Raw genomic sequence first — 26,455 nt, forward strand, 5'->3', positions numbered from 1 at the left:
TGGAGGTGGGCATTACCAGTATTCATAGAATTATAAAATATCAGGTTGGAAGCGACTTCAAGCATCATCTGGTCCAACCCTTCTTGGCAAAAGCAGAGTCTACACAAGATGGCCCAGCACCTTGCCCAGTTGAATTTTAAAAGTGTCCAAAGTTGGGGAATCCACCACTTCTCTGTGGAGATTATTCCAGTGGCTGATTTTTCTCATTGTGAAAAATTTTCCTTTTGTTTCCCATCAGAATCTCCCCAGGCGTAACTTGTACCCATTACCCCTTGTCTTTTCCATGTACCTTGTTGTAAATAGGGAGTCTGCATCTTCTTTGAGCCACCCTTTAAATATTGGAACATGATGATAAGGTCTCCCCTATTATTAATATTACTAATATAGTATTAATATAGTATGTTCAACTGTCTCCATCTGACGGGGACAGTATCTGGTTCTTATTTCTGAGACTTGTGGAAAATGACTCTGCCACCTATGTGCTGGAGGAGGCATCTTGCCAGCATAACACTGTCTAACACAGGGTCAGGAATTGCTGACAAGGTGCCAAGAGTTTGTGCTGCTTGTAGCACAGTGACTTGCAACATGCCAAACTACCACTCTGCTGTGAGAAGCATCATCAAATGCAGTGAGCCAATTTTTCTCCTATATATCCTTGGAGCAGCAGTTACAATCCTCTTCTTGTGCAGCCTGACTGTGCAAAGGGGAATGACACTCTTCAATACCAAATGTGTCCAGCTTACCAAAGCCTATATAAAGATTTCTTTTTGACTTAGAAGTCATTTGCAAAACTTCAACCGGGATTACTTGAAATAATAGACCTGTCACTAATACGATATTTTTAAAAGTGGGTGCAAATTACACCCTTTTGCAAGAGTCTGCTGGGCAATAGTAGAAACAAAACCACAGAAGTCAGGGTGTGGACACCAAAGGGAAACAAACAGCAATGCTAATTTGAGTATTTCTTAATTTGTAAATCAAACTTTGTTTTTCACGAGTCTCTTTATATTCAGTCTTTGCAAACAATAACATAATACTTAAAAGTGCATTTTAAGTGACCATAATCTGAGTGTAAATATTGTCCTAATGAGTTCTGGATATAAAGTGGATAGCTAAGTGATGGAGCCTTGTTTTGGAAAGTCTGTTGTATTTAGTACTGGGTTAGTAAATGATGCAGTAACTCACTAAGCGTTCACAAGTTTAGAAAAACTGTATATGATTCTCTATATAGCTAGAACAATTACTGACAGGTTTTCAGACAACACTATGGGTCCTAATGTCACTGTTTCAAAGTCCAGGTTTGATTTTTGCTGCTTAGATTAATTTATTAAAAAAAAAAAAGGTTGCTATTAGGGATACTTGTACAAGAATCCTGGGGTAATATAATCTTATCCCTTCTGAATGCCATAGAAAATCAGTTCCTGTCTTTTTTCTTCCCTAAATAACTTTCAGTTTCCTGGTAATTCTTAGGCTTATTCTTTTAATCACTTCCCAGTGTGCAGAGCTGATGGGTAGGGGTCTAGAATATTTCCCCATCCCCACAGGCATTTTCACATTGCAGCTGTCGATCATGTGAACATATTCATGTTTGCTTCACAGCTGACACCCTGCAAATGTCTGGAGTGCCTGGAGATGGTAAACGTGTTCAGAGCAAAAGGAGCTTTCTTCTTACAGGGATGGCCTGCCAATTTTCTAAGAGGCGAAGGAATTGGAATTGAAAATTAAGGCTTCTTCAATTGCATTGAGACAATACAGACCATCAGTGAATGAGAAAAAAGTGTGTCATGCTGGGGTACGGATCTAGGAATCCAGACATCAGAAAAACACATAATTTTCTTTATATTTATTCCCTTAGAAGTAAAGGATTTCAGAGCAAAAAAGTTAAACATTTCACAGATTTTAGATTTTTAGTTTGTCTCACCTCACGTTTTTGTAAAAGATTTTCCTTAGCTGCTGCCTTAAAACTCTATTTTGCTGTGAAGTTAATTAAAATTTTGACTGCTGTCAGACTAGGGATGTGCTGAGAATGCTGCCTATCACACTGACCAACTGTGTCACTGCTTCTTTGTTCATCTATCTGTCTGGTTTTTGCTGCTTGTCATTTTTTATCCCACTCTTATACTATAAGTGCCTTTTAGACAAGTAACAGTTTTGCAAGGTGTTTTGTGCAGCACCTACACAATTGCTCCTGATGCATGCCATCCATTTTTTTTTTTTTCATCTGTTCGGTTCCCTTTTCCAGCTGAAAAACTCCTACCAGGTGAAAAAAGATCAACTCCCTGTTCTACCAAATACAGGAAATCTCATATGAATGCAATTATAATTTTGACAAGAGTCTAAAATGTTTAAAGAAGAATCTCTAAGGCATTAACTTCTGTCAGTGCTTGCTTCTTCACTAAAGCAGAGCTCATGCGTTTATGCAGGGACTGAATAATCCAGTCAACTAATTAACTATACATTCTGTCATTTTTTGAACCCTTTCATTTGAGAGTGCATAAATGTTTCCCTCTGTAACTTAGTGAACCTAATATAAGACACTGAATTGTCATTTGAGCTGATCTAGCCATATTCCTTTTTCTGTTTAAGGAAATAATAAGGCTACAAGGACACATTTATTGCATATCAGATTATTCAGGTCTTTTGTGTTCAGTGAAGCTCATTTAAACAAAAATGTGACAAAGGAATAAATATGTACTGATGAGTAAAATAATGTATACTGACTACAGATGACATATCTAATTCTAATGTTAATGGATTTAGTACCAGAAGATAGACATTTATGTGTCTGTATTCTATGTTACATAAATCACCTCATTGAGTATGGTAAGCATACATGCCAGCAAAGTGAACAGCTGTGTTTCAGGTTAACCCTTAGAACATATATCTGTCTCCACAATCTTCTTTTCTTCTGGTGGTGCATAGTCCATAACTACCTTTGAACTGCTGATCTTTCTCAATTTTTTTCAACAGGAAGGATCCAGCCTACTGTTGGCTTTCTGCTTGCCCACCACCTTGCTGAATTCCATCCTTCTTGGTACTTCTCACACCATTGCTACTCTGTGGATGAATGCTTATGCAGTTCTAATGAGGCTATTAAAGATGAAGTGAGCCTTAATACCTGGAAATAGTGTTTTCTAGAGTCATACAAGGCATATAGATACATAGACCGATGGATTGCTTCTCCAGTGGATGTCTTGTCTTCAGAGCTATTGTCTTGGAAACGGTCCTTGGTATTTCCAGTAATATTTCTCTCTTTTCTATATGCATTCTATTTGTAAGACATTGCCCAGCTACAGAATGGCCAGTTTCTAAGCACTCAGCTATGCTGTAGGCCTCTTGAGCTGTAGGGAAATCGATTTTCAACATCTGCAAAATTTTGCTAAATTATTAAACAAAAACCACAACAAAGCAAAACAACAAACAAACAAACAAACCAAAACCAACCAACCAAAGAAAACCCCATCCAAACAAAAGCAAACTCACAAACAAAAGCACTCCCAGCTCCCATTACCTTTTGGTATGAGAACCAAAGCAAAATTCTTATACCATGAGATATTTCACATTTCTTTCTTGTAGGTTGCATTTTCATAGGAAGAGGGAAAGGAATGAAAGAGAGGTGTCAGTCTTTGAATAACAAGTCCTCTCTTTTCTATGTAAAAGTTCTTCGAGGATCAAGCACATAAATTTTACCAAATCAGTATGAAGCAGAAATTAAAACTGCAATGCAGCTCTGTGGAATATTAAGAATGACTGCATGTTTCCTTTTTTTCTTTTTTTTTTTTTTAATAGCATGTTAGAAGTGGAAAAAAAAAAAAGACTTTACATACTAACGTTAGGACTGATCTGTCTCGTGCTTGGCAGTGTTAAAACCCATTACCAAACAATTACTCCCAGTGTAATTTGCTTTTTCATTGTAAAATGGATATATGCCTTCTTGTTAATTTTTATAAGAAAAATTATATTTATACCTTTTCATATATATTTTAAGGTATGAGACATGGTCTTACCCACATAAACCTTTATTTGTGTGTCCAATCCCATCTTTCTTAAATCATCTCACAGCATTGAGGGGAAAACTGCATATACGACTGAGAGTTTGGAGGCTTGGAGATGTTAGCAAAAATCAGGCATTTAAACATTGTGCATTAATAAAATAGAATGAAAATAAGTGTCAACTGCAAGCCAGCCCCACTCACACACCAGTACAACAAAGTGAGTAAGACAGAGATGACAGCAGTGACTACGATGATGTAGAGCAAGATGTTGTGGCTTCATAGTACACTTTGGCTCCAAGCAGCCATTCGATAACACTGTCATCCAGGAACACTGTCATTCCTTTCGGTACATCATCATAGCATGATCTGCTACGCTTTAGAAGAAGTTCTTTTGTGATATTTTTGTCCACTTCTTTATGTTCTATTTTGTGTCAATGAGAACATTTTATACAGATTCATCAGGGAAAGGACTTTTTTTTATTTTTCCTTTGGATGGGGAGGTTGTCCAGGACTATTTATGTTCACAGTAACAGGACTTCTAGGCTTGTGTCTGCAGGAGATGAACTGCATTTTGTATCACTGTCTTCACCTTCACATTTGGGGTTATCTTCACCTCCCTCTGTTATTGTCCCCAAGGCACATGTTATTTCATATACACATACATTCTGTCATGTCTCATTCTTTGAATAAAAAACATGTTTGGAAGATGGGAAATAAGGGCTGGATTGAATTCTGTAGATATGCATGGAGGAGGCAGATTTCCTTCTTCCCCCATCTAGGTGGTATTTGTGGGAAGCATCTGCCTTGATATTTTCCAGCTTTCTTTTGTGGAAACCATATGGGACTTTGTGCAACTCTGTGTTTATACATCACTTCTTGTATGCAATACCACATTCATCTCCAACTTTATGGGAGGAGGTTCTATTTACCACAGCAGGCATAGCATGGATTCAGCAACAGGACAGCATGAAGCAGCTCAGATGGACTTCAGCTGGATACTGCAAAATCAGCAGCACCACAAAAGGTGGGACTTCGGCTCAAAACTCCTCTGTCTTCTTTCTGGGGGCAATGGGGTGAGAATTTGCTACTCTCTAAGAATTTGAATGAATCTCAGAGCACAGTGCTTTTCCTTCCTGTCCTCTATTTGGAAACGGCCATGATACCCTTCCAATTAAATGAGTGCATATCAGTATTTTCATACAAAGACATTTCTAAAAGACGTGTGTTTACCATTTGCCTTACTGGCTAGGAAACTTTTTCAGAATCTATCAGCAATGATACAGATAGATTTAGAGTCAAGAACTGAATTTTCACAACTTCAACCTTGAGTATGTTGATTAAAATTCATTCCAATATAAAAGACCTCTGCAAGGACCTACCCAGGGATGTGTTTTTTACATGAATGTCATGTACCTATGCTGATATTCTTTGGGGAATAAACATAGCATTGATTGATTGTAACATGTTACATTAGCCATCCCACTGAAATAAACAGGAGTATCCATGCAAGGAAGGAATGTAGGTCTGAGCCTTTGATTCCTGTAGCATTCTTCTTTAACCAAAGCAAAATATTACTCTGTGTTTGGATTATGTTCAGTTGCAGCTGAGAGATGATTGTTTGTCTTTCAGATTCCATTCACATGACCATCTTTTCATAACTAATATATGATAATTTATACTACATACTCTCAGGACTATGTCATGTGAAAAGTAATATTTAGATTTAGCCAAATATCTGACACAAAAAGTATACGACTATCACACACACACATGCTTAAAAGTCCAAGAAATCACATCTCCCAAGTTGCTCATATCTTTCCCTTTCACTGTTTGTGTTGGTTTCCTTTCAGTAAATACAACTGCAGATCTTTGGCCTGTGCCACATGTCAAATAAGGATAAGAACCCTCTACATGGAAGTCAGTTTACAAATGTAAATGGAGCAGATATGTAAATCTTAACAGTTTTCCTATATATCTACTAGATTATGGTGGTGTACGTGCAGGGGTTACTTTTACATGCAAAAACCTATTTATGATGATTAAACAAATTGCGTGTAGAAAATATGCTTAGAGAATGGACTTTGACATGTACAGAGTTTGCCAGAAAAATTGATGGAATGAATATTGAATACCTCTTCAGGGCAGACAAAAATACAGAACAGTCTAAAATCACTAAAAAAGGAGCAGAGAGCAAAATATTTCTATATTTTTCTTCTTACAGTGTTTTACTAGATTCTGATTATCTCATTTGGTGCACTGTCTTAAATCTAATGTAATGATAGGAAAGCATGATTTTTTTTTTTTTTTTAATTACTTTGCAGTTTCTGGGGAAATTGTAAATAGCTAGAGTTTAGATTTGGAAGTATTTAACTGCTCCATTTTAATCTGAATTAACATATAATACCATCTTTAATTCTGTATTTATCACAGGAAATTTTTTGCTTGAAAGATATACTTCTGGGAATATGTTAATTGTCCTGTGCCATAATATCACTTCTGAAAGGAATAAATCTTAAATACTAGTGCTCAGTAGGACTGTTCTTCATCTTTGCTACAATAATAAATACTGAATGTCAGACCTTTTCAGAGATCCAAATTGGAAATGTCTTTTATCTTGCTAAAATGAGTGGAAGAACCACACGTGTATGTATGAAAGCAGAGAATTTTTACCCCAAATATGCCTTGCAAATATAATTGGAAAGGATTAATTTACTGCGTGTAGCTTTGAGGGAGATGAATATTCTGGTGTGCTCCAAGGGAATAAAGAGTTCAGAATTCTTTACTTTTGCTGATGCAGAATTGTCTGCAAAGTTTGCAGTGCTCAAGTAGTTTTAGATGTACCTGTCCTTGAAGAAGTTATTCAAAACAAAATATCAGGATTTCACTGTTTGAAGCTTATTCATATTGCCACAGCCTTTTAATATGAAATTTTGAATACTGAAAGTATTTTGTCCCTTTGTTTTTAATATTTGTGCAATAGAATTTCTTGCAAATGCTAAAGTGGAATAATTTATACATGCATACTTTTCCACGTATGTTTACACCAAGATTTAGAAACCTGTGTCATTAGAATTAGCCCATATTAAGGTTGGTTCAGATGTGTGCTAGTGAGCACAGTTTGACTCAGAGAGGCTCAGACTGAAAGATTTATTTCTGTCCTGGGTGGAAAGCTGGTTAATTGAGTTCTTGTACTGTTCATCTGCTTCCATAGTTTTACCTGAGTTGCATTTTCCTTGCTTAGCTGACCCCTTCTTATGCAAAGTGTCTGGTTCAGCATTCTAACTTTGACCTATTTGACCATGCCCATTTCCTTTCTGCTGTGTGGCAGTTCAATAAAGGCACTGTGCAAGCAATCACCTCTCTAGCATATTGCCAGACAGACAGAAGCTGACATGAACCTTCTAGGAAAGCCGAGATGTGGAGTAATATCCAAATACACCTGAAGTCAGCAGTTATAAGGTGTTATCTCTGAAAAGCAGAGGGGATTGAGTGGATATGCCAAGAAAAAATTAATGAGATATCCACTTTAATGCTCTCCTAAGAACGAAGGCATGTTTTGCAGAAATCCTGTCCAGAATGTGTGCTAGCAGAGCAGCATTTAGGTCAACTGGACCTCCTGTGAGGTGAGACTCTATAAAGTCTCTGTGGTTTGCTGTCTATGTCTCTGGGCTAGTGCCCTGTCAAAAAAGAGGTTCTCTGGAGACAAAATCTCGAGGAGCTGTATTTACGCATCTAAGGAAGGAGTCCCAGAATCCCATTAGGAAACTGTTCAGCTGTAGGACTGCAAAAGTGTCCAATGGTATGGGAACTTCTACTGCGCTGGTTGGTACCGAGGTACCAGCCACTCAGCTTTTATAGAGGCAGATCAGAAGTCTCCATTTCTCCATCATAGCTGCATGGGAATCTGCTTGAATTCAGAGAGTATGTTGTTTATCAGCTGGTATAGTGAGGCATAGAGTCAGCCTCGGCTGCAAACTCGAGAAACCATGAAATAGATTAGCTTTACAAAGTATATAATTTTGTGACGCAGCGTAAAAACAAAACCAACAGTGACAGCTATCCAAGTGTGGCTATAGAGCGGCAATAAGGCTGCAGAAGAAAGTCTGTCCACCTCTGAAATACCTAGAAAACATCAGTAGGTGATTTATAGTGTTTTTCAGGGGTAAAAGATAGTTAGGATAGGATCTACAATGCTTATCGCTATCATCTGAAAGATGTTTACTCTGTTTTAGTTGTGCAGATGTCTTATCAGTCAACGGATCTGTATGTTGCACAGCACTGTCTTGAGCTGAAAGCTCATGAATGAAAAAACTTATATTTCACTCATTTGCAAACAGAAGGTTGTTCTACAGCTAATTTGGAGGAAATACAGGTAGCTGTGCAGAAAAACTTAGGTGATGCAGAGCTTACACTCGTTTACAAAAATGGTTTCACAGAGGATGAGAAACACCTCAGATCCTCAGAAATCCAAGTAACCAAGCCCAGATGGTCAGGTGCCAGGCCCGTGAATTACTGTGCCATTGGCAAGTCAGACCATTCTGTGGAAAACTGAGTGCTGCCTCTTGTTCAAACCAGGGGATACACCTGTTTCTTTGTTCCTGAGGTGGCTCCTGGTCTTCTCCTCCTACTGACACTTTCTGATTCTGAATCTCCTTCGTTTCCATGTTTGTCAGCAATGCGCATGACCAAAGTGGTATTTTCATATTTCAGTGCAGTCCAGGCTCCTTAAAGCAGAGGGCTGCAAGTGTGAAAGAGAGATATGTTGCTCCCTAATGGCTTATTACCATCCCATTTGCAATTCAGATCAGTTCTAAATTGACTGAAATTTTTAAACACATAGCAGGCAGTTTAAACTAATGATTGTCTGGAGGTTCACATCTGACATGAACTAAGCTTCTGTTCAAAACAAATTGCAAATAATTCCTCCCTTAGAGTCAAAATGTCACTTTTTACACTGCGCATTGTTGCCAGATTTTGTCAGTTACATTAAAAAAAAAAAATGAACACAAAAACCACAGGAAAACCTGCTACCCACTGAATGTTCTGAATTTGAAAGCGGAGCAACACTGTGGTTATTTTCCCCACTCCCTCCTTATTTACAATAATGTATGTGTGCACCTGGCCCTCTGTAGCCTGGTCAAAAATCCTTTCTCTCCCCAGCTCTCCGACCCCCCCTCGGCCTGCACTGAAGGCCCGGGGGGCAGCGGGAGGCCCGAGTTGCCTAGCAACCACCAGCAGGCCGTGGGGCTGCCTCGGCCGCCAGCCTCTCCCTATTGCTGCCGAGTTAATCGCTAACTCGCCTTCACGCCTCCAGACCGGGAATTTCGCCTTGGTCCCCCTTCTTGCCGCTAACTTACCCAGGCCTACACAGCCATGGTCCTGAAAGTAAGGATCTTGAGGGTAGCTGTGGGGTGTTGGAAGGACAACAAGGTGTAGTAAAGTGGGCTTAATCCTTCATTGTTTCCATTTTTCACCACCCTACCTATTTGTAATAGCTGCTTAAAGAAGCAATTCAGCATTTGGGTTCAGTTCCATCAGGATTTTGAAGTCCATAGGTTTGATGATGATAAAAAGGGCAGCTCTTTAAAAACACTCAGTGGAGTGGAAAGTGTATGTTTAATATGTTATTGAAATTGGGTTTCCCTTGAAAGAAAAAACCCATCTGAGTGGACTCACTGGAGAAATCTTGCTAACTTACAACCACTGATAACTACTTGTGAATAGGGAGGTATTCACTGATTTCTAGAGGGAATGAGCTTATGTAGAGAGAGAGAAAAAAACAATCCAGTTTCCTTTAGTGTAAGCTTTGCATATTTCTGCTTTGTAGGTGCTGGCCACAGGGAGAATTCTTGGAAAAGTCTTTCTTTTTTACTCACGGTGTTACTGGATCAGGTATCTTTATTAGATGTTACTTGAAAGTTTGTGTTAGTTAACTGACTTGTGGCTAACTCTGGACTCCAAATAAAAGATTGTTTTTCAAAAATTATCACAAAAACCCCTCTTATGTTCATCAGATTATTTGTTAATTGCTATTTATGTTTTCATCTTGAGCTGCACATTGATATATGTTGTACAACATTGCATTTTGCAAAAGCTTTTGCATAGCACATTGTCATACTAGTTTTTGGTCCCTTTTTCTACTGAGAAATATTTCTTGAACTGTTGTTAAAACGATAGTTTCATGGAGATCCCTGCTCAAGGAATATTTTCTCATTATTAAGGAGTGGGCCTATGCAAACCTCATGAGGTTCAAAAACCATAGCAGCTCAGAAAGCAAATAGCACTCTGCTTAAGCACCATAGCTGTCGGTATACTGTGCCACATAAAAAGAAGCATGGCCAGCAGCTCAAGGCAGGTGATTCTTCACTTCTCCTCTGCTCTCATGCGATGCCACTTGCAATACTTGCAAGAAAGACCTGGACCTGTTAGAGCAGGTCCAGAGGAGGCTACAAAAATGATCAGAGATCTGGAACACCTCTCCTGTGAAGACAGGCTGAGAGAGTTGGGGTTGCTCAGCCTGGAGAAGAGAAGGCTTCAGGGAAACCTTTTTGCAGCCTTTCAGTATATAAAGGAGCAGTCTTGTCCTGTAGTGGCAAGGCATGTGCATAACAAAAATAATCATACAGGTATCTTTTCCCTCTCAAAGCAGCAGTGAATTTTTTTTTTCTTTTTTTGTGAGTTATAACATGCACAACAAGGGTTATCGAGGTGATAGAAAACATCTTTTGCAGAACAATGCTACTATCCCCCACTGTATTAAAAGCTTCAAGATTTGCTTTGTATGAGTCTGTTTATGTCTTATTCACCTAAACCTTTCTTTCACTTAGAAGAAATCTCAAGTGAAAATAAAAATAAATGAGTATTCTAAACTTCTTGCTTTTGCTTTACCTTTTCCGTGGTACCATCCATCAAAGGCTAATCTCTCAGGAAATTCAGGCTGTACATTTTACTTTCTTCTTTCACGTGGCCCTTGAGAGAGCATGAGAGAATTTTCTAATACAATGAAGTATTTTCTAGTAAAGGATGATAAAAACCAATCTTTTTTATTTTCTCACTTTGATGCAACAGAAAAGCAGAAGAACAGATTCCTTGCAAAACATAAAAGCCATTTTAAAGAATTACTGAGCTGCTCTTTGCATTAACTTTGACATGAGGACCCATGATCTGTATTGCATGAGTCTCATGAAGATACCACGGAAATCAAATTGATTCAGGTAGCTCTTATCATATTAAGTTTTAGCACATGTGCTGTAGGTCCATGATGTTGGAACATCCAAAAGGTCCTGAGGCTTTTGTTAGGCTTGGATAATCATCAAAAGGCTTGGAAGCTTTTTTGAGTTAAGTGAGCTATTTTTATCTGTGAAATCAGGCTGGAAATCTCCCAAAAAAATGGCTCCTGGGGAAGATTATTGTTATTTCAATAATTTGGCTAAAGAAGGAGCCTATTGTCATGTATGATTATTGGCGTAATCCTGCAAACCATGCGTAGTGCTTCCAAACATGAGGTCAGAAAAGGTAAGCACAATAATATCTATTTATATTTCAGGAATGATTTCTAACTTAGCAATAGAGTGAAAAGAATGACAGTGAGAAAAGCTATGCTATATATACCACACTTTGCATACTTCTGGTTCCTATTTGTTTGAATTAAAAGTAAACAGAGCAGGAACTTGCTGGCAAGGGACTTTTTTTTTTTTTTTTTTTCACTGTTGGTGTACAGTAACTGTGACTTGATTGGTGAGTGTGGGTCTAGTATTTCTGATAATACTGCAAAACCCCATAATATTCTTTATCAACTTTTGACTTATTTGGCACGGAAAGTTGGAGGGAGGTAGTCAGCTTAATAGTGAAAAAAACTTCATTAGTAAATGGGAATACTTTTAGAGTTAGTCATTGAGTGCACAAACTGATTCCTACTCATTGAGTGAACATGCATGTTATGCATTTTGCATTCTGCAAACTCCTTTGCAACATGTGGTATATGGTACAATTGATACAATTTTTATAGCTTTGATATGCTAGAATTACTGCTCTTAGCATTTTTGATGACTCACACTGTCACTCGTGAATTAATAAGTGATCTGAACTCTTCAGTGTAATGAACCCTATCATTTATTAAAAAGGGAAAAATGTTCCCATAATTAGTGTGGTGATTTGTGACAGGAAAAGTGAGGTTTTGAGAGACTACTACTATTAAATATTGTTAGTAAATACTATTAATTTTTATGCTTAATGAAGCACTTTCTGGTAGCAGGCTGGATAAATTGTAAAACAGTGTTTGTTCTAGAAGTGTTCTTGAAAAAATTTTGGCTAGTGGCTGTGCCATCATTTTTTTATGGTTGTGAAATATAGGAATTCCTGGCAAAGGGCTCTGTCCACAACATGTCCTCAGGACTTTTAGTAGGGATCAGTGTCAATGGTAAACAGGAAAGGAACGTTCATCCATCTATACATCAGTACCTCTTGAGCCAGAGACCAAGTGTTTCTGTGACCCTGAAAGTCTTTCTTTAACCTCTTTCACTTATTAGAGTTTGTTACCCCTCACACTGTGCACCAAGGAAGAACAATAAGATGATGTGGACTGGCCAATATTGATATAAAATGTTACTGCTCAATGAAAGAACTTCAGAACTTCATGAGGAAAAAACCAAAAAGCTATTATATCTTGTAATTCAATAAGAAGGCAGTATGCCATGAAAACTTATTCTTCCCCACAAAACCCAGAATATTATAATGAGAGTCTAGTGCTTCTTAGATGATCAATGGAGCATAAACATGTTGATATGAAAGAGAATTAGTGACAATGTAAGCAACAGGATTTGGTTTTTCCCCCAATGCACAATAAAATTGCAGATTGAAAGGTGAGCCCTGCATTTTCCTTTAAAATGTTATTGTATTGTCTTTGTGTTCCACAGAATCTGTGGGATCATTAAAAAAAAAAAAAATCAGAGAAAACGGGAGAAGTCTCTGAACCTAGTTTGTTTTTTTTTTTTCTTCCACTGAAGATAAGGGCAGTTTGTACTGCTTCACCTGAATGAAAAAAGATACAGGTCAGAGGATATTAGGAACAATTACTCATCTGTTTTCATTTCCTCCTCATACTTGAGTGCATGAAAGAAAATGAAAAATCACTATGAGGAAATGTATATTTTAAAAAATGTTCAATTATAAGGTATATATATAAATATAGCCTTAGAATCCCAATGATAGTAGATATTGTTGAAATGCTATCTGATAGTCATTGAGTTGTTTGGGGAAAAAATTTGGACCACCATAGCTGACATTCCTACCGTTTTCCAAGACTGATGTTTATTTGAATTTAACTTCGTTCCTAAAGATGGATACCAGCACAAGGAACTTCAAAAAGATACAATTATGTTTTAAAACTAGTCTTAAACCTCCTTTTAACACTTCATATAAACCTATGGACAGTCAGTCTTAAGTTTCAATTGAATTGAACATTGAGGCTCAGCTGCAGTCTTCAAGGTTTGCCAAAGTCGTCTGCAGGCACAATTCATTAAGAGCTTGAGGTAGAAATAGTTGTATGTATGAATAGATTTACAGATCAGTAAACCCAATAATTTCAGTAGGAATATGTATACCTATGATGTTATTCCCATGCAAGATTGTAGTATTTGATTTCTATAGTGAATGGATATATACATAAGTATGATTACTGACTTTACATGTCTGACATAATTTATTGTTTGTATACATTTCATTTATAATAAGTAGACTCAGTTTAAAATATAGCCCTCAGAGAATTTATGTTGTTCAGAAATTGAAGTTAGATGGTATTTGTGATTTCTACACTGTATCCCTTGTTATTAGAATTGTGGATTGCCTTTGAAATAATCCTGTGAAGGTAAACTATATTGTACAGATGAGTTATAGTCTCTTTTCCCGCCCCCTGCCCACTAGAACTTTTGGAGACTTTTTTGTAGAATCTCACAAAAAAAAATAAAAAAAAGATAGTAATAGTAGAGAAATTATCACATTACTAGTTAAGCACCTGGTTCCAAATGACATATACTACATTTACTGTCAGTAAAATCTTCCTTTCTTTGCTTTAAAATCATCCTGAAAAATATTTCTACTTGCTTCAATGGTTGGATATAGTCCTAGAGTCTAGGCACAAATCTTGAACAGCAAGTTAGATTTTTATTTTGCGTATCTCTATTGCTCTGTTGAGTTCAATGGTAAATGCTCCCAGTGATGAATTGCTTTGGGCTTCATACCATTTAGATTTGGTGTCACAAGGTCTTATCTTAAATTTAGTGCCATCTATGGGAGCTTTGATATAATTTTCAAAGGGAACAGAAACTGGGCCTCTATTTCAGCCACATGGATATTTCTGTTCCTATCAATAAGCAATCTGAAATGAACAGAAGTAAGGAAAACAGCAGAGATTTAAATATGGCGGATTTGGGTGTTGAATAAATAATTAGAAAGCTAGCCATTTCAAATGCTGGAAACCTGAAGTAGCCAGAAGTTAATATATTTGGAATAAAACTCTCATTGATGTATGTTCTTTTAATTTAGAAAGAAAATGCTTGTACTTAATTCAATTTGGTGTAAAATAAGACACTGGCTATATAACTATTTTTATTGGATAGAAGACAATAGTTGGTCAGGTCTTATGACTATGTATTAATTAATGAAATATTAGTGAGATAAGAGTGTATTGCTCCTGTTAGCAACTGAAAAAAAGAGAATTGCCAACTGGCCTATATTGTGGCTTGAACATTCAAAGTCCAAAGGCATTGTCTGTGCCAGGACACTTGACAGTGAAGGTGTAGCTTTGAATGTGCTCATGGAGTCTGGCGTCTTTCTGTCTGTGACAGCTGTGATAGCTCAGAATATTAACCAGATAACTTTTAAACACCCCTTTAGCTAAATAGTTGCAAAACAGATAGCTTTTCAGTTCTTCAGATTTTTTTTGGTCATTCTCTCTCATCTTTCTGTATGAAATTAACAACTCATAGTTATACTAAAACAGGCTACAATAAAGCCAGTGCGTGCAAATTTTAAACAATTGTTGTAGCACTGTAATTTTTAAGCATTTAATAAAAGTCATTGTTTTAAATCTAGTCATGTAAGTGTAAAATTATGATTGTCTGTCCTATTTATCAAGTTGCTTTTGAATTCTAAAGAGATTCTGAGGTAGGAGTTTACTCAGTGAGACATAATCGTTTTTCCAGCTCAATATAGAGTAGTCCCATTATTCATGTTTTCTTTTGAATAAGAACTCACACTGTAATTCTAAGCACTTGTGATAATTATAAAGGATATTTTTTTCTTTTTTTCCCTTTAAAATGCCTTTTTTTCCCCTTTGGCATTATAAGAGAAAAACAGAATATTGTGATCAGATTAAATTCTAGTCTAGGCATTTGCATGTGCCTGGCAAATTTTACCCATTTTCTTCCTTGACTGTAGTGTTGTATAGCTGTGTGCTGTTAAACCACTGTTGCATATGGCCCGTTTTGTGCATTTCAGCGCTTGCGAAAGATGTCAGTTACGACTGTCAACAAGGAATTTGTTTGCTGTATAGGTGATTTTATATATATTAAGAATGGGCTCAGTATATACTTAACCAGAAAAAGTCTGAGGCAATTAATAACTGAACATATGGAGACATGAAAAGCCCATCATATATACACATATTATTAGATATGCGAGTAGCATTATATCCTTATAGAGGTGGCTAAAATGAGACCTTTCTAGCAGTTTGTATTATCTAATCTATGTAAATACCTGTTATGACTACATTTATTCTGTTATGGTAGCGAGAGGCTTAAGTCTTCAAACCCATCTTCTCTGGTATTTCACTCTTCTTCCAGGCTAGCCCAACTCTGGACCAATGCAGCAGACTTGTCTAGTGGAAAACCAAACCCATGAGGGTCTGATTTGAATTTAAGCTCCTTTCTACTGAAGCTGTCTGATGAATCCAAGGCTGAGTTTATTTAGGGCTTACGAAGACAGTGTATAGTCAATGGCTGCAGGTGCTATTTGACTTCTTTCTTGCTGTGTGACTGTAAGCCAGGCTTTTTCAAAAGTAATAAATTGTTCTGGTCTCTCCAGTTTTTCAATGTTTAAGCATAGTGTTTCAGAATGAGTGCCCTCAAAAATCTGAGTGTGACTAAACCCAAAGTGAATAGAGACACTTCAGCTCAGCTAGTGCCTTTTTTATAGCTAGAAAGTTTTCTGAGCATCTGTAACTACCACATCACTTGTGAGGAATGTGAAGGCTAGATGGATGCGAATGTATGCCCAGAATTTCCTGTCGGAATCTACTGAAAACTATTGGTTCCTTTGCCTTCAGTTACCTCAAATGTAATGAACCTTCCTTTGGAAATGCTCCTTCTCCAAATAGTCAGTAGAAAAGTAGATATACCTGGATCTCTGTCCTTAAAGTTCCAGTTGTGTCTTCTCTCTCCATGGATTGCATAGGGAATTAATAGGCAGGATGGATTTCTTACCTTTCTCTTCCATACTCAGACAGTTTTTGTCCAGAGTAAAAGCATCAATCCAAGTGGATTTGATTTCAGACCACACTTTTAGCTTAGGGTAGTTAATTGTAATAAGTGATGGACATCCCTCCCTTTTCTTTCTCTCTTTTTTGAAGGGTGTGTAAAGAACAATGGAAGTAAGATATCCTGCCATCAGTAACTGAAGACTGAGATCCAAAAAGAGAAGCTACTGCTAATAGTATAAACCACACCAGCTATTTTTCATTTACTGACACCACTCAGTGTTATGCACTTTTGGATTTAATAATATGTTTATTTATAACTGCATGATCTGGTTATCACTGAAAGGCTACTAGTTGAGGAGATCAGACAAAAAAGTGTATTCTTGTCATACTAGTAATTTATAACATTTCAAAACACTGAGATAAATGGTGCTAATAGTTGCACCCAGAATTCACACAAACATGCCTGAAAGTTACTGATGATCCTGGTACTGTACAGTGTGACTTTTCATAGTTTGCAATGAAAAGTGGCAAAGCAACAAGAACACCATGACACATGATTTCAGTAAGCAATTAGGATTAACAATTGCTATCATGGATTAGGCGGCACTTCAGAAGCTTGAGATAGTTGTCAATTTTGTGAGAGTCTCGGCGGAGGCAATGCAGCAGGTTGTAAAAGGCAAAGAGTCTGGAGTCCTCATCAGGGAGTTGCAGGGATGGAAGGCCTTCCCACCGAGAGTAAACTTCGTTTCCAATCTCACCAGTATGCACCTAAAGACACAAAATGATATTGTAGTAAGTGATAGTTAATCAGTCTGGATATAGAACAGAGCATTTAAAATACTGGCCTCAAGGAATGCTGGTTGCTAGCGTATGGCTTGTAAAGTGTTTCCTGTTATGGTTCTCACTATTCTGCATAATGTTCTACATCTTCATGCAGGTTTTGTATTAATTTGTCAGATTTTTCAGTTTATTTCCCTAAAATATCTAAAAGCCTAACTGTGTTCGTAGTGTTTTAAAAGAACTGGTGTGTTAACCAACTTCCAGTGGAATCTGACTTTGCAGGGAAATCAAACCTTCCTTCATGCACTCATCTTCACACTCATCAGTGACATCTGTTTTTGGTTCCTTCTACCTCGAAATCTTTGTTAACACTTGTTCCTAGAACTTCTTTTTGTGTATCTCCAGCTTTGTCTTGGCCCATCTTTTAGGTGATCTCTCTGATAAAGGCAGCTTCAGGAACATGTTACCAAACAAATCTGTCAGCAGTACATCTTCAGATGTACTGTACCTCAGATTCCATTAAAAAAAAAAAAAAGCTGAATGATGCAGTGACTTCTAATTTTAGAAAGCTATGTGTAGGAACTCATGTACTGACTTAGTATCTGAAGTGAAGATTGGTTTGGGTCTCATTGTTTGAAAGAGATAATTATTTTTATCATATCACAGAAATCTACCTTGCATAGCAGGAAGGAAATCTGTGCCTGTTGGTCCTTGTGCATCCTCCTTCTCACCAGCTATACTTTGTGAAAGCTCATAGGAGAGTATTTGTGGAGCCGCTATCAGTTTAAGCAACAGGCAAAAAAAAAGATAGACCTACTGCCACTCAGAAATGTGGTTTGACACTAATGAATTTGCCAGTCTTATCTTCAACCTCCTTCTGTAAATAATGTGAATGAGAAGGTGATGACAGGGTAACTGTAGCAGCACCTGACTTCTACTGTTATCTTGGATCCACGCCTGCACCCTTTTTACACGTGGATATGGGCTAGAGATGTATTTGATTACACTGATAAATGCATTTGTGGCCTGGATGGGCTGTTTTTGAGTAAAGAGACACCTAACTGAAAGAGAGACCCTGAGTGATCCAGTGGAAAGTAGTGTATACGGTGATGGTGGCACTCTTAATGCTCTTCAGCTGTTCAGAGCCTAAGCAAAAGCCAGTAAAGTCAGAACCTCTTGTTAACATCTAGCTCACTGACAGAATGATATATTCAGGGGCTAACAGAGGCCCTTTAAAAATAAACAAGCTAGAGCTGATTTTATTCAGGAAAGCTTTCAATCAATTACTGGTAACAAGGGGTATTTGAGTATGGGTTTTGTCAGACAACAGCTTTGTTGTCTAACCGTAGAGAGAACCAAGTCAGAGCCAGGGTTCAGAGGAACCAGTATGGTGCGAGAAATGAAAGATACCATGATTAGTTTGCTGTATGCCACATCTTAGTAATAGCCCAGAATTCCAGAACAGTTTTAAACACAGTATCTTTTTCTGAAAACTATACACACCACCTATATGTATAAATATGCTAAAACATACATATAAATATGTGTGGGTGAAAAAATACAGAGACATCCTTAAAAAATAAAGACTGGAAATTCAAAATACTAAAAGATAGAATGACGATTACCAGTCCTGATGATTATGCTTTCCCTTGAAGCAGGACTGGGAGTATACTGGATTATGCTATGTCAGTCACATCACTCTCTTTAGAAATCGCAAGTGAGCAGAAGAAAAGAAGGCTGAAGGAAGAAAGCTGGAAAGTTCTCAGATTCAGTTATCTTGGCGCCTTTTTTTTCCTTCACATTTACAGTTCCCTGTTTCAGTGAGGGAGGGCCTATGACTGTGTATGTTTTCCTGACAGCAACATGCTGGAAGGATGTTACGGACCTAATACTTACCCGCCCAACTATTTTTTCCATTCCTTCTAGAAGCCGCTTGTTTTGTTCTTCAATCTCTACAGCCTTCCAGAGGATTGTGTCTGGAGCTTCTTTGATTCTTTGTACTTCAGAGGCCAGATGGATCAGGGGATCGTTCCAGGAGCGCAGCACTCCCAGTACTAAATTCAGTAGGTCTTCATGCTGCTCACCCACATTAAGGAAAGGAAGTTAAAATAGGAAAGCTAAATGCTGGCAGTATCAGGAGGCATTTAGAGCAATGTACTCAGACACAGTGATTTGGAAATTTATTCCAGGACCTTCCACTGAATGTGTCCTATATGCCTGTCTTAGATTCCTCTATGCAATTTTATTTTTGAAGTTTGTGGCTGTTGTCACCATGTTTTACGATATTAGCACAAGCAGTGCTAAAAAATATCATCAAACCCTCTCCATGTTAAAAACAAGCAAGCACAACTGCATTTCATCTCTGTGAAAAAAAACAAAACATAACAGAACTCCTTATCTTTTTTTTTTTTTAATGAACATTTTGAAATCCTTTGTTTTGTTTAAAAAAAATTATTTTAGTACTGAATGGAAGATGCACATTACAGTAAACCACTAAAAAGCTTTTATTGCCTCTACATAACCCATCTGTCCTCGCCTTTGAACAGTGGTACTTCCAGCAGTAGCTCTCTGGTTACAAAAATTGTCCTTCATTGTGGTCAATAAAAATTCATAAAGCTTATAGTTACGGTAGTATTCAACCATTTCTTCTTCACTAGATGTACTGGATCTGAACACAACCAGACTTGTTGTGTACCCAGGGCTGTGAGTTCTATTGCTCCCAATAGAATTTCTGAGTGACAAATTGAGAAGATGGCCATGCTGGGATTGCAAGGATATCACGATCATGAAACTGATAAAGATTTCTCCCTGGCACACCCCCATTCATATACCTGTGCTTATTTTTTTTTCCTTAATATTTTCAAATTGTATATGTGAGCATAGGCTGAACAAGACTATCTTCATCTTTTCTTAAGTTTATAATTATTAAATGGACATGTGTAGCATGTTAATCTTTACAAGCATTTTGCAGTAGAGATTTTGTATTTGGATGTTGTTGTGACCACTTTTGCCTACTGGTAACAGCAAAAATATCTATTTGGCATTTGTTTAGTGAAGTCAAATTTTTCAGTTAGTGGAAAAATATTTACCTCTGCCTACATACAGTATTCACTATTTAGTCTATGCACTTTTATGTTTGTTAATATAATAATAGTCTATAAGGTGTTTGAAGATAACGTTCAAAAGTTGTAGTGTTCTCAGTGCTGTAAAAGAATGGTAACTGGCATTGCTCCATGAGGTTTATTGTAATTGGAAATAAGATGCAATGACTGAATGTAACATTACAGGAAAAGGAAGGGAAGATGAAAGTTACTGGTACTTACATATTCTGTATAGTCTGTAACTTAATATTAGCAAATGTTATATAAACTTTTCTTGGCTTTTTGGTGCTTTCCTCTTCCTGACTTTTTATTTCGATTAAACTGTTTTCCCTCCCTCTCTGTCTGCTGCCTCTCTATTGCTTAACCCTCCTTCTTCCCCCTCTCTCTCTCACGCTGAATGACATTAGAAATGGGACTTACATGAATCTGCTGAGCTTGCTCCTTATCTTCAGGAGTGGTTAAGGAGGAAGTGTGGCAGCCATTAACAGCTTTTGTAATAAAACCCCGGCCCTGAGCATAGCGTTCATCCTGCAGATCAGCAAGGACAGGCATTATTGAAACAGATAAGTAAGAAGAGCTTCAATTCAAACACTGTATCAATTAATTGTTGTTCCATTGCTTTTATCACTGCTTTTATGCTGTAAAAGTCAAAAGTTTCTCGTGAGTCTTCAGGGTGAAACTGGCACCCAGCGAACACAAACCTGTTTCACAGATAAAGAATGATGGAAAAATGATATCTTTTAATAGAAATATTGGGTATGTTAGCAATGGTCAGCAGTATACATAGGTTTGGTCACCTTTGTGACTAATCACTGTCTGTGCGGCAGTCATATTTGTTTACTTACTAAAGGATTTCGTGTGTTAACATATGTTTGTGCTTTAAAAAGTATTAAATTGAATTTTTATATTTTCTCACTCTCAGGAAAAGACAGAGTACTTACAAATTCATTGAATATTTCTGAAGAGAGGAAGTGGATGTAGTGTGAAAGTTTAACTGCTCGATCAAAAAGTTCTCCAAGGGAAACTTGGCAATTGGTAGATCCATTGGGGCAGACTGGCAAGGATGTCACTCCTTCTTTTGTCAGGAGCATGTTGGACACCAGAAGGACAACCAGTAACAAACCTGTTCATGTTTGAAACAAACCAAAATGGAATCAAACGGATTTGTATGTGCCTTTAGAAGTAGCCATCAGAACCAGATGCTGGTTGATTGTGGCTGTGCTGTCACATGGCTCAGAGCACCCCCTGTACTGACTGCTGAAAATCAGTGGAGCAGAAGCACTGTAGTTCTGTTATCCTTTCTCCTCTTTGTCATCCTGACTGTATAGCAGAGTCTGCTACAGAGTTTGAGGAGACAAAGTAACCTGCACTGAAGTGTTTTCTGTATTCCAAAGTCTCTTACTATTGTGCCTGACTTTATTACACAGTGATAAATCAAATAAAAAATCAAACTTCTTCACAGTGTAATATACATGCATAATTATATTTGCACAGATATGTAAGTTTGGAAAACAGATTTTTTTTTCCCCCTTCTCCTCCCATAGGTCCTTTTCTTCTTTGCAAACATTTGGAGTTTGAATTAATTTTGTGGGAGAGTGGTTAGGTCACTCTCTTAAGATTTTGATTGTCCTGGGAATTCCTTCAGAAGATTTCTAGCAGCTGTTCTGCTTTGCTGTTTAGAGTTTAACCCTAAATTGCCTACTGCTAAGAAATCAGAGAGAACTATTTTATTTTCTCCTGAGCTTCTGAAACTGATCTAGAGGACTTCTTGTAATCTAAACTATAAAATCTCGTCTGTTTAAAACTTCTAATATTAACTTAACAGAGTCAAATTTTCTATTCAGTGAAATATATGCACAGAAAAACAATGGAAAAACTTAAAAGCAAATATTTGGTAAATGAACATACTTATTCAATGAACACTCTCCCGTACTCTGAGAGTTTTAGTTCTGGAAATTTGCCTCCTACCGTTATTGGTTCACTGGACTTATTTTAAATGCTAAATTAAAGTGTACTCCATAAATTAGCAGAGCTTTCCCTAATGTTATAATGTGAAAAGTTTCTTTCTAGCTCTAGATTCAGTAAAAGAGCATTTACACAATATTGAAGTAAACCTTCCTCCTTTCCCATGAACAAGGCACCTACCACATACCGCAGTTGGGAAAGTACCCCAGGGAATAATTCTATGAAAAAGAAAAACTGAGACTTTTTGGCTTAGAAAGTTGAAGATGGTTTTGAAAACATTCACTTTAGAATTACTACATTGCTTCTAGATTGTGGATAATAACTTCTAGTCATTGCCTTCTGAGTGGTGTAGCAAAGCAGTCTGGATTCAGTCTTTTGTGTGCATGTGTCACATCACTCAAGCCAATTTGCTGTGACACTGCCCAATGCAAAGGTAGTCTTAGGAGAAAAAAGACCGAGAAAAAGGGATCAAACTGTCATCTAATTCCAAACCTTGAACACCAAACATTTGAGGTGAAGGCAGGTTTCACCATTACTGGAAGACTAAGTGACAGGAAGACCTCTGTTTCTAGAGCTGTTACCTTTCAATTATTTCCTAATTCAATACAAATTTAAAGAAATAATAAAGTTATCAGCAAGTGAATGACAAAAGTCTTACCTTTCAGTGAAGCGCCCTTGTTACTCATGGTAAGGATCCTGTATGATGACTTGCTTAACCAGAAAGAAGTCTAATACTTGCTCTCGTTCTCTGCACCGATTTTATATACACCATACAGGGTCCATTTTGCATACATTCAGAAGGTTGTGGAGTTTACCTCGATAATTACAAACATCGAATTGCCTTTCTTCCACATTCATATTCAGTGTTTTTTTAATTTTGATTTTTAACTGTGAGAGGAAATTTCATTAAGAAGTTCAGCTGTGGGATCTTAAGTATATTTGGATAAAAAGGGTGCCAAATTTTTCTCTGAATAAGGTGCAAATGCCATTGATCCTAGAAAGCTCCAGTTGTCACTTCTGGGGCAGGTATTCTCAATGTTTCTAGCCTGCTGTTCCCCCTCCCTACAATTGTCTTTTCACCATTTCCTGTTTCTTCAACCATCCAAGATTGTTAATGTTAAAATTCTGGCTATTTGTGGGAGGGAAACAATATTTTACAATGCCCACAGTGAGAAAACCAGCATAAATTGTACTGAAATTTATCCATAGAAAGGGAATGGAGGCCCCTGGAAAGAAAGGTCACTATCTGTAAAATTACAGCTGTGACATTCTGGGTATGTAACTCCATAGAGTTAAAAAAATATTACACAGCATAAATCCTTAGATTTACACAGGTATTACACAGCACAGGTCCTTAGTCTGAGAGATGTTTAGAGAAATGGGGACAGTTCTTATATTAAAAATGTAATAATTTGCAACAAAGAAGAAGTTATATGCTTACTGTTTAATCACAAATGTCTGATGAATAAAGCAACATTATTAAAAAAAAAAAAATCTAAAAAAACATACTGGAAAACTCTCTGCCTAAAAGATGTGCATTTCCACCACATGCAAAACATCTGCTGTCGTAATCAGTGGCATTTGTTTCCCGATCTGATGCATCTGTGGTAATCTACAAACTAGCCCCAGCAGGTTGGCCCTGTTTTCTGGTTGTGTGAGGCTCCTCTATATGAATATGTTAGCAAATGTTTATTCTTTCATCTGTTTCTCAGGTCTATTTACCCATGGAAAGACTTTCCAAATTAGATTATTATAATGAATATGGTATACAGTGTTAATGAATTTTCTTGCCTCTAGAGAACTTATTCTATAGTTGTGGAACTACATAACTATGGAGATGATTCTTGAAGTGCTGATAGACAAGGGAGAAGAAAGGTAGAATATTTAGGGGATAAACCATGGAAGGCATCCCTTGGGAAGCAGTAAAAGGAAATGCTTCAGCAATAAACCAGAACCGGTAGCAAGTGGTCTGCATCTGCTAAGTTCTAGGATGATTGTTAGAAGTTTGTTCTGCTTAGAGGCTGGGTCTTCTCTGTAAATTGAGGCCTCAATGAGTAAATGAAGCGGTTGTTGCCTGCAGCAGGGAAAAGTGGCAATCCGATGAAGGCAATAAAATTACAATAGGGCCACAGGCAAAACTGTAGAATGGAAGGTAGAAAAACAAGTGTCTTCTAAACCACAGCCATATGGCTTATGATCTTGATTCAATTCAGCTTAATTTCAAAATCTTCCCTGATAAGATTACAGGTGAGCTTGAAGAATCCTGGTATCTAATAACATCAGAAGAGCCCTGTGAACAAAAGGAATGAACACTTCTCAACCCACCATTTACTCTTTCATTTACTAGTCTGCTTTTCTTGGCATTTTGAGGGGTTGATAGTGATGCCAAATTAAGGCATACAGTTAATTAATATTAGGGACTAGATAACAAAAGAAGAGGTTCACAAAGGCAGCAGATAAACTGCCTAGGCTCCCTTTACCATTATTGGAGGCAAGCTCCTCTCAGACCTGACAGCATCAGCTAAAGTCAGGATCCTCATACGACTTACCTTTGAGACGAGCTTATCGGTTGCTCTGTAAGGGTAGATAAGCATCTTAAATGCAGATCACAAGGAAGAGTGGTTTATTTGGAACTGTTGCATGGTGTTTTCATTAAAGCACTCTACCACAAAATATTTTTCTTTTCTCTTGCACCTTCCATGCTGAAATCCTCAACTACTTTCAAACATAAACGAATAAAAATTGTCAGCAATTAAGAATCATAGGTAGAAGGAAAGAAGAAACACTCTGTAAAACAGATAAATATAAAGCTGAAGTTCTTTTATCAGGTGTGAGAACTGATGTAAAGGTTAAGTTGTTTATTCATGGCTGCACAGGAAGTCCTCAGTAAAAAAACTCAGAATTTCAGGATTCCCAGACCTGCATTTTAAGTGACGACCATCATTTCTTACTAGTACCCAAAAGGAAGCAAAGGTGAGAGAGGGGAAAGGAGAGGAAAAGTTACAATAACCAGAAATAAATAGGTCTCAATATAAGTTTTTTTCATAAATTAGGAATTTGGTTCTATGTAAAAGCTGAAAAAAAAACTTGAAAAGAGATGAAAATACTCCCCTGCCTTTTGAAAATGGTCTGGGTTTATATCCTTCAAAGAAGTAATATGAAACTTGGCATCCGATCTTCTCTGATTGTTTCCTGAACCTTGGTAAAAGAAGCTGATCCTGGCCCCTGGTAGCCTCCTAATTCTGACAGTAGCTCAGCACAGCTCTGTAAATAGCTGGAAAGTCATCAGTACTAGGGGAAAGCTCCTGGAACAACCTGAGGAACTCAAAAGCACATCTGTGATTAGTGGTATGTTTCTGTCTCCCTTTATCTTTCACTTTTGCCTTAGGAATTTAATTAATTTTTTTTTTTTTTTTTTTTTTTTTTTAATTGCCACCTTCCTTTTATCTTCAAGAACATTTCTGGAAGTAAAATTAGTAGATTTTTACCACCCAGTGCAAACTATGTGCCCAAAGAAGGTATGACTATGTGCAGGCTTTGTTATATAACTTTTAGCTCATTACTCATGCTTCATAGGCATTACATGTGATGTGTCAGTATTACAGATAACAGCATTTATTGCTCATTTCTCAATAATCTTATATTTCCACCTCGTATCAGGTTGCAGACCATGAGTTAGACTGTCATATTTTGATTAAAAGCTATTGATCAGTACTGGAAGATTGAATATTCCTATTCTGTTTTGTTTCATGTAAAGTTTTGAGATGTGCAAGAAGTTGAGTCTAATTGATAGCTACCACAAAGGAATAAACAATCTTTTCTAATAGAATAGTTCTTTGCTGAATACTTAGTTTAAGGAGGTGAACTGAAGACTGGGTAACATAACATAATTTTGTGTTTTACTTACCTGGAAGTGTCTGTATTTAATAACAGAAAGTTAGTTAATGCAGAAGTTTGAAATGTGAGATTTTTTGCTATGTTTTTAAAAGATGATCCCCAAGTTACGTATGCAGATGACTTAGCATGTAAAACTGAATGTTCATAAAAATATTCCTGTATGTGATGATTGTCTGACTCCACTGATACACAGCAAAATGGAAAGTTTTATGTTTTCCTATTTTGCATATGTAAGTCATAGT

The 26,455-nt window shown here is 37.2% G+C and overlaps 1 protein-coding gene and 1 long non-coding RNA gene across 2 annotated transcripts in view; one reads left to right on the top strand and one right to left on the bottom strand.

The window, feature by feature from the left end:
* Positions 1-6,285, top strand: part of LOC136098868 (uncharacterized) — a 301,064-nt gene extending 294,779 nt beyond the window's left edge. The window contains exon 7 of the long non-coding RNA XR_011737613.1: positions 2,971-6,285. This is a non-coding gene — a long non-coding RNA (uncharacterized lncRNA). The remainder of the gene's footprint in view (positions 1-2,970) is intronic.
* A 10,618-nt stretch (positions 6,286-16,903) lies between these two features.
* Positions 16,904-23,002, bottom strand: PRL (prolactin). Its single transcript, XM_065831925.2, has 5 exons — positions 22,975-23,002; positions 21,293-21,474; positions 20,772-20,879; positions 19,147-19,326; positions 16,904-17,238 (listed from the first exon to the last, which is right to left on the bottom strand). The coding sequence occupies exons 1-5, from the start codon at positions 23,000-23,002 to the stop codon at positions 17,047-17,049; spliced, it is 690 nt and encodes a 229-aa protein (XP_065687997.1). The 3' UTR covers positions 16,904-17,046.
* Positions 23,003-26,455: the final 3,453 nt, after the last annotated feature.

Source organism: Patagioenas fasciata, chromosome 2 (assembly GCF_037038585.1).
Source record: "Patagioenas fasciata isolate bPatFas1 chromosome 2, bPatFas1.hap1, whole genome shotgun sequence".
NCBI lineage: Eukaryota > Metazoa > Chordata > Aves > Columbiformes > Columbidae > Patagioenas > Patagioenas fasciata.